We start from the raw sequence: 9,359 nt of genomic DNA, 5'->3' as shown, positions 1-9,359 counted from the left end.
TTTTTTATGTTTAGGGGTTTTCTTTTCTTTTCTTTTTTTTTTTGCAAAGATTGCAGAACGATTAAATACTGTTAATAAAGACTTCTTCATTTTACTGACTTGTATTCAAATAACTCAAAATAATAATAATAATAACAATAATAATAATAATAATGACACTTGTAACACTGATATATATTATATGAATTGATATTAGCTATTTCCAGCAAAATATAACATTAATAAACAATAACAATAATAAAAAAAACACAATTGAAAAACACATTTCTAGGTTAAAAATACAAATCCCATGTCCAGGCTGCCCTCTGCCAGACAGTAAGCGGTGTGCTCTGGCAGCTTCTGTACAGCTCTAGTATCTCAATATTAAACAGCTACTCCCCTCCTTGCACTCTGGCACTGAAAAGCAGACACGATTAGTTCTCAGGCAGGTTCTCATGTTGTGTTATTATCTCCCCCTATCATATTCTACAACAAGCTGGTTATTCTGTAATCATTTACACCAGAACATTCGTGGCCCCTGGTCAACCCCAACCCCTCCTCTGACACCCACTCCATTCACACAGGTTCACTGCTGGGTCTCGTTTGTGTCCTACTCATAAACCCAGGTTGCTTTTTTATTTTAAATGACACACCACAATCATCATCATAATAATAATAATAATAATAATAATAATAATAATAATAATATGAAGGCAGGGAGAAAAGAATGCCATTACGACAGTCTGGAAAATTGTTTATAACCACTAGAAGAAAAACATTTTAAAAAGGGGCAGTCTTGGTCTGCAGGTGTTAAAGCTAACGAAAGGCAGGTTATGGGAATGCCAAATGAAAGGATGAATGAATTAAAATAAAGAGAAAATAGCTACTCTCAACAACTGTACACTGCGTGACTTTGTTTAGTATATATAGTTGGTAAGCAGGCAGGTCTAGCTAGGCATGTTCACCACAATCACACCCAACACTGTATCCCAGCATACAAAGGCAAACATTCATTTTTATTAGCAAGCAATACCTAAACAAAAAAGGCACCAGTTTCTCAAAACTAAACATTCCCCGGCTCTCACCCCTGTACTGTTCCTCTAGCTAGACCCCCCTCTGCAGTAATGAAACCCAGCTGGGGTAAACAGTTTAAAAGAATGAAACTTGGCACCACACACTATTATTTACACAGAAAAAGTTTAAAACGTAACTGAGGCAAATACAGGACTAAACAAAATGACCACTTATATTCTATACATCAGTAAAATTACACCTTAATATTTAAAGTGACAGTATCAATGCACACATCGGCAAGTGTAGTCAACTTGAGCAAAAAACTCTAGTAAAGAATATTCCAGTTAAGGGAGGAACCGCAAACCAAAGCAATCGCACTCTCTTCACCCATACAAAAATAAAAATAAAATCAATAGCAAAACGCATGTATGCACAGCTTAGTTTATCTTTGCAGGGATGTTACTGCATCGCTGCTTCTTTGTATTTATAATTTAGATGGGCATCAGTGACTTCTGTCTTATTTAAAAAGACGTTTGTAATTGTTCTTTAAGGTTATAGCGATTTGAAAAGAAAAAAATAGCGAGAGTTTTGTGAAGTGGGGCGATTTTTATGCAACAATATTTTTTCAAGCAATGTCTGTCATCTTAAACCCTTGTTGCCATATACTAGATTGAAAAGTTTCAAATTGACTGTTTAAAAAAAACCCCTCAACTATACTAAAGAAGGCAGCCGTTTCTTTGGTGTGCTGCCACGAAATGTATTGATGGGTCCAAAAGTCAAGTTGTGACCGACTGAAAACTGGTTAAGTGCATAGCAAGCCCAACACAGAACAAAGCATGACTTCACTCCACCTGTCCAAATCATTTCACAATTACAAAAGAATATATTTTCAAGTATGCTACATGACACCAACAAAAACAAGACTGTCACTTAAAGAAAAAAAGATAAAACTACAAACTATTAACACTTAAGGCTTCTTTTTGTTAGCACTGTAGTAGCAGCAGTAAAGCATTTCTGTGAAAAAAAAGTGAATTAGAAATTCTATACTGTACAAACATGATCTCTATATACGACCTGCAGTAAACTAATCATTGTGTTTCTGTAGGGTATGCAGCTGGAACTGCAGACACAAATCATCATTAAATGGCAACCAAAACAATACATTTTAGCAGTGCAATATTTCTAAATAAATGTTTATGAATGACCTGAATTAGTATTGTTTTATTATTATTATTATTAGGATATTGTACTTTTCTGAAATAGGATCAATGAAAAGTTATTTTTATAACTTTGTTAGTCTTTTGTATTGTTTTTTTCTTTCTTTTATTTTTAAAAGGAGGGTGATTTTAATGGGCTGGGCTCCCTACATCATTCCAGCACTCTACTGTATCTACCCTACACTGCTCAAGCTTTAGCAAGTACAGTGAAAGTGCTCATGAAACTTGAATCTCACACGCACACGCAAGATTAGAGGCAGATTTTGCTGGGTTGCTTTCATTTTAATAGAGTGGGTGGCAGTAACGGCCTCAGACTGCACGAAAAGGGAAATTAAAATATATATATATATATATATATATCCATTTTTAATTCCACAAGCGTTTTGCTTTACTTCACACATTTACTTTTAACTTACAGGAAAGTTGTTTTGACTTGTTGTTGACTAATTATTTTTTATGCAGCAGGCTTACAAAAAGAGGTTAGTTGCTAGTAAATTTGGGCTTTTCAAGCACACGGTTCCTCCACACGGGTAATGCAGTACTATGAAATAGCCAGGAGATGGCACTAACGCTTCCAGATTGAAACAAAAGGGTCACACAACACATACGTCATACTGTATACATACAAGCACCACAGCAGACTCCAGAGTTTAGTACCAATACCTTCTACTTTGAGTACATTTCATTCATCTCCAAACACAACAGCTTTAGACTTGCACTTTATACATTTAACCCCCCCCCCCCCAATTAATATTTGCTTCTAAATAATTAAAAAAAAAAAAAAGAAAAAAAGACCGATACACATCTGAGGTGATGGCTCAAGCCAAGAATGACAACCAGCACTTCTTATTGGTAGCTCTAAAACAAAAAAGCTCTCAAACACTAAAGATGTTTGTTTCTTTTTTTTTTTTTTAAATGGACCCAACAGCTATTTTATGATGTCCTACCAGTCTCCGTTCCAGCTTCAGAGCAAGAGGATAATGAACCAGGTGTCCAGGCCACCCTGGTTTTAAAACCAGTCAGATTCCATATGCACTTTAAATAATGATCCATTAAAAGACCATGTAGAAAACAAGGCTGTTCCCACCAAGGCATTGAACGCAGGATGCAGATTATGGTCTGAGGGAGTTCAAAGCGGGTTCATATCCACGCGTTACTGTTGCCTTTCAAGAACAGTTGAACTGCAAACACATCCATCCATGCAATAAGATAAAATGGATGAGGCACAAATCAGGAACTGCAGTAAGGGGAATTTCTATAGTCATATAGGCACAAAGTCTCTACTTCTTATGGGGAGATGGTGTTGCTCCCAGAACTGACTCATCTGTAGGACAGCCTCCATTGAGTTGTGGGGTATAACAAACGCACAGTTAAAATGTTCTTTGCTGTAGAAGGTCCCAATTATCTTTTATGCTTGGTTGTAATCTGGGTTAACCAGACACCACACACTGCTACGTCACACATTTTCACAAAGCCTGGACATACACAATGTTAATCTTATGTTTGTTATTAACAAAAGATAGAACATGATTTTATTAATTATACTTTCTATAGCTGTCTGAGTGAGTCTGAACCATAAACGCTGGAATGGAGCTATTTTGTTTTGTTACATCAAGCATCAAGCCCCTTTAAAAGTAAGAATCTTAAAGAGTAAGTAGCGGGGTTCCAAAAAATATAGCATTGCACGTCCCCGCATGTTGCTACAACTGTTTAAAGAACTTACCTGTCATTTTTCTTTTCACTGTTAACATCCCGACAACTTTCTACACTTTAAAAAGTCTGTTTCAAAGCTCTTTTCAAAATGTCTGCTCTAGTGCATAAGGGTTTGAGATCTGTCCTCTAAATCACTGCAGGAAGAGCGATTAAAAAAAAAAAAAAAAATTCAAATAAACATAACAAGTGTTCTGGCTTTTCTGTTCCGTACCACATCATGGATCGTTATTGCTGTGCTACCTGTTTGACAATGTAGGCAATAATCCTGACACTATCAGTGCACTAGAGCAGACATTTTGAAAAGAGCTTTGAAACAGACTATAAAGTTATAAATAAATGTAAAAAGTTGTCAGTATGTTGACGATGAAAAGAAAAATAATTACAGGTACGTTACTTGTAGCGTTACATATTTTCAGAACCCCGCTACTTACTTACTCTGTAAGCTACCGTACCCCGGTCTGTGGGTTTGGGCAGGCAAGATGGAGTCAGCTTCGCTGCAGAGGCAGTCTTACAAGCAGTATGGGACCGACAGAGACACAGAAAGAAAGAGAGAGACGGGGAGAGGAATCAAAGAAGCCGGGTTACGTGAGGATGTGGGCTGTGGAAGGAATGGAGACAAATTCTCTCAGGATATTCTTGGCCATTTCGATATTGTTTTTTGCAATCAGCAGTGCCTTCTGAATGTCCTGATAGGAGTAGCCTTGGCTCATGAGGTTGTCTATCTCGCTGGAGACGAGGGGGTTCACCGCACCTCCGCTACTGTTCTGGGGGACAGGGCTTGGCCGACGCTCCGAGTTTATTCGGCGAGGTAAAGGCTTGGGTGGTCTCTCTGGTACTTGACTGCCATCTGCAAAAGCTAACGAGAGTACAGACAAGGTTATTCATTTCTGGTTAGCGGAAACAGTGAATCTATACACACAGTGCTGCAAAAAGGAAAGTGGTCATTCACTTTTGCTGCTTCTGTAACTTGGCTACTTTTCCTTAGAAACTACAATGAATTATTATTGCTTTTAAAGAATGTTTGTACATATATTTTGTGTTCATTGTAGTGCTTTTAATAGGTGTTTTTTGGTTTTTTTTCCCCTTTTGCTATCCAACAAGTAAACATAAATGCGGAAACGTCCAACTGATTTTACACACAGACAGTGTATTTTCATGAAGTCAAGTTTTATCCTTACAAGTACTAGGAGAAGCTGCATCACTGTCCATAGACAGCCTGCTGAAGGCTGAGGTGGCGCTGGAGATGTCAGACAGTGTGCGTCTGGCTGGAGCCAAGGGCAGGGGAGGTTTGGGGAAATCGTACCCATTTTCCTCCTCCTCCTCCTCCTCATCATCGTCAATCTGCAGGGGGCCCAGACCATTGGCAGAGGCAGCAACAGCAGGGGGCAAATCTGCATAGTCTAGGAGGGGGGAAAACAACATCAAAATATTAACCCCTGTATCGTACTGTAACCAAGTATTAATTGAATACAACTTCTACAAAAGACACTCAGCTGTGTAATAAAGCCAAGAGTAAAACCTGTAAAGCCAGAAACTAGTGTATCGTTTCCTTTAAAAAAGTGAATGTAGGCAACACGTCGTTGTAAGAACACTCACTGTAGAGTCACACAACTTGGAAACTGCAAACATTATACATCAGATTACTGCATTGATGGAAAATGAATTCCCAGCATTCTGAATCAATAGTACATGAACCTAGACAACCAAACAAAACAATTTCAACTGCCAGCTGGATTCAAACTCAGAGCACAGTCATCAGCCCATCACGCCCCCCACCCACTCAGTTCTCTCAAGTAAGCAGGGCACCAACATGGAATGGTTCCTGTTGAGGCCCCGAATTTCCCTGTTCCGTAAACACGCTTCGGTTTCATCTCTCGTCTTCCTTCTCTGGTCTCCTCTCTGGAGTTTTAAAACAATAGCGTCCCAGACTCCTTTACACATGGGAGCCAGGGGAACGCTCATTCTTTGGACAGCGTAGCTAGATTATTCATATATTCCTTGTGTGAAGAAAATAAAAGTTACATTACCAGAGTCTCTGGCTTGCTGCGTGGTAGAAGATAAGGCCTGGGACTGAATGTTATACATGGCTTCGTACATCTGGGGACCCTCCATTTCCATCTCGCTCACTGCCAGTCTGTCAATAGGACAATACGAGAAAGACAACATTGTTATATGGGATCCATATACCTCGACTACTTAAAATCATTAAAACTAGAACCATCTCTGTTGTTTAACATTGTCCAATAATGCACTCAAACCCCTTTAGTATTCTTGCAAATGTAAAAGAGTGAAACCAGAAGCATTTATATCTGGCGCCTTTTATTAAAACAGGATGCAATGTGTTTATATTTTAATTTTTTTTCATTATAAAACCTAGTTCTCTCATCAGAAAACTCAACAAAACAAAAAGATCAATGGAATCAAAACTGATAAGAGATCTTCATTCATGTGATCCTGGTGTGTAAAAATAAAAAACAGCGCCATGTGGGCCCACTGAACAAGATACCCCGAATAGAGTGCTGAATTTCATTATTTGCAGAAGGGTTTGCTTTCCTCTGGCAGAGTTTATTACGATACCTTCTGCACTGTAAACCAATCCTTACGCCTACCATTTGAAATGATGTACAGGCAAACAGAATGCTTTCATTAATTTTGGTTTACATCTTGAGATTTACATATTAGACCCATCACGACAACAGCAGACAAGACATTGTTACCTTTATATATAAAAAAAAAAAAAAAAAACACCACAAGCACATTTACAAACATGTAGGTGGTTATTAATTTTAGTTACACACACATACATAGCTCTTTTTACAATGCAGCAGGAGGCACATCTGCATATGAAATACCTCCCAGATTGGGAGTTTGCTTGTAAAGGCGGAGAAGGCTATGAAGAACAGGTTTCAGTGTAACTCCTCACCTGGAGTTGCGAGTGGCAGGCTGGCTCACTCTGTGGTTGAGCTCAGGCACGGCTGTGTTTGGTGGGGGGAACGCTGGGCGTGAAGAAGGAGACATGTACTCAGATTCCTCGTCCCTGTCCGACACTTCTTCAGCTGCCAGGGATTTCAGAGCAGGTAGCGGTCTGTGCACGGATAGGAATAGGAGTGATTACATTCTACTGCAATGTGTGTATGTAATTAGACACATTGGGTAATATAGTAGACTACTTTGCTGGGGTTTTGTTACTGCTTCAAAAACCAACAGCTTAATTTCGTTCTCAATAATGGTGCAAACTGCTTGATAAATACATCCCATAATGCCTTCTTTAAGCGTGCATACAAATATGGGCATTGAGATTAACAAGCCACTTCTTTGCACAACTAATCCTCAATCTATTTGTGGTCTGTGCATAGCAATGGAAGTGATGCTGCAGACACGGTTCCACAGAGCCATCCCCAGTGCTATCAATTAATCATCCATCACTTTAAAACTTCTAAAACAAAAAGCATTACTAGGTTTCCAATGAGAGCTCATTATGGGCCTTTGTTTAAGCATGTCCCTAATGAGATCTGATGACTCTTAATATAAAAGTGCAATGCGAGAGCCGTACAAATGGTTTGAAAAGCATGGATTACAATGAGAGTACTTAATTAGACCGATTGGGTATTAATACAGTACATTCATGTTCTGGGTTATTGTCACTGCCTAAAATGAACAGCTTAATTTATTTAAAATGGTGCAGGCTGCACCTGGGAGTAAAGATCTTGATAAAAACGTCCCACTGTGCCTTCTTTAAGCATGCTGATGATAAAGCATGCAGAGAGAAAGGAGCAAGGCAAGCAACCAAGATCTACTTTGTAGAAGAAGTTCAGAGTTACTAAGCTTCAGTGCAAAGGTTATCCTCCCCACTCATTAAAGAAGTACTGCTAATTCCTGGGGCACACTTTCATTTAGAGCAAACACTTTATAGATAAAACGTCATAACGCTTAAAAAGACATAACTGTGCGACGAGAGACTTCATACCTGCTTGCAAGGGCATAGATTGCATTGGCAGAGACAGACGGCTTCACTTTGGGGTTATCATACTCCTGACTCACCGAGGCACCAGCGCTGAAGTTCTGAGAGACAAGAAGATCATCAAGACTTTTATTAAGTGTTCTTTCTTTCCTCCTAAAACCCACAGGGATAGTGTGGAAGGAGGCAGCAGCAAGGTTACATTGTCCAGCGATCTTCAAAGGACAAAATCATTTCTACAATTCATTGTTTTATAGTTATTGGGCCCTATTAAAACTTTAATTCAAAAGACTTATTACAACAGACTTTAACAAAGCAAAGTCAGCTTGATATTAAATACATTTGGGCTTCTTTAACAGTACAGAAGAGTTTAATGGATACCAAACTAAAAACACAGTCTTTACATATCACGCATAAGTTACAGTTTTGTGAACAGAACAATACATTTTATTACAGTAAGCAATACTATTGTATAGGCAGCAAATTCTTGGATAATGTTTTCTGCCATCACCGAATAATGAAATGTTTTGTTTCCTAATCGGTATTTAACCTTGGTAATTTGCTGATAGCTTTGTCTAAGAGATTGCTTTTATCTTGTTACATCCTATTACAAAAACAATATGCCACCTCTTTAGTTGTCCCACTTGCAAATCAGAGCTCTGAATGTACCCTGGATATAAGCCCCCTGTCTCGTACCACTTGGTTGTCCAGACTTAGCATGCTGGTCTGCCTCTGTGCCTCCGGCCGGACGTCCATGGTAGAAGGCAGTGCCAGGGGAAGGGAGTGCCTGTTGGACAGCTCTCTCCCTGGCCAGTCCACAGGGTTGGGAAGCTGGACAGGGACATTGGAGGGGACAGGGGCTTTGGGGACAGGCCGGGACTGCCAGTCCGTTCCGCCCCGGTTTGGCGGGGTTGGGGGAAGCTTGTCCCTGGGCAGCTCTCCGGGGGTAATGGGCAGGGGGCGTCTCTGGAGGCGACCCTCTCCCCCTGCGGAGTTCTGCCGGTCTGGGGGAGGGGGTGGAGGGAGGTCTCTCTGAGCAGGGGGCAGAGGCAAGGGCTTGTCCTTGTGATGAGAGGAGGCCTGAGAGAGAGAGAGAGAGAGAGAGAGAGAGAGAGAGAGAGAGAGAGAGAGAGAACAGATTTATATTGCTGCATTTTTTCTTCTAATTATCATAAAGATTCCCCTTCTCAGTAAATAATAAAATGAAAATGACTGTACAAATGTTTAAATGAATTAAAAAAAAAAAAAAAAGAAAAAAAAGTGTTTTTTTTTCCCTGCACATTCTGGATCAAATGCAACAACCCGTTGTTGCGTTCAAGGGTTAACAGGTAGCATCCTACATTCTGTAATTCTGAACAAGCTACAGTTCAACACTCACATCTGAAGCAAAGACATGACTGTAGATGGCAAACTGCTCGGAGTACAAGTATCCTGGACTGCTATTGCAAACGTGCACAAATCAAACGATGGGCTAGCAA

At 39.6% G+C, this 9,359-nt stretch overlaps 1 protein-coding gene across 4 annotated transcripts in view; it reads right to left on the bottom strand.

Annotated features, from left to right (window-relative positions):
* Nucleotides 1-2,985: 2,985 nt before the first annotated feature.
* The window catches only part of LOC117962485 (E3 ubiquitin-protein ligase CBL-like), a 26,755-nt gene continuing 20,381 nt past the window's right edge, over nucleotides 2,986-9,359 (bottom strand). For all 4 annotated transcript variants that reach the window (XM_059009733.1, XM_059009731.1, XM_059009732.1 and 1 more), the window contains exons 11-16: nucleotides 8,578-8,961; nucleotides 7,891-7,985; nucleotides 6,847-7,008; nucleotides 5,951-6,057; nucleotides 5,102-5,323; nucleotides 2,986-4,779 (exon numbers count right to left, since the gene is read on the bottom strand). In XM_059009733.1, coding sequence (XP_058865716.1) covers nucleotides 4,505-4,779; nucleotides 5,102-5,323; nucleotides 5,951-6,057; nucleotides 6,847-7,008; nucleotides 7,891-7,985; nucleotides 8,578-8,961 — 1,245 coding nt within the window. In that variant the 3' untranslated portion in view covers nucleotides 2,986-4,504. The remainder of the gene's footprint in view (nucleotides 4,780-5,101; nucleotides 5,324-5,950; nucleotides 6,058-6,846; nucleotides 7,009-7,890; nucleotides 7,986-8,577; nucleotides 8,962-9,359) is intronic.

Source organism: Acipenser ruthenus, chromosome 39 (assembly GCF_902713425.1).
Source record: "Acipenser ruthenus chromosome 39, fAciRut3.2 maternal haplotype, whole genome shotgun sequence".
Taxonomy (NCBI): Eukaryota; Metazoa; Chordata; class Actinopteri; order Acipenseriformes; family Acipenseridae; genus Acipenser; species Acipenser ruthenus.
The sequence above is the reverse complement of the archived record's forward strand: the minus strand, read 5'-3'. Positions and strand labels throughout refer to the sequence as shown.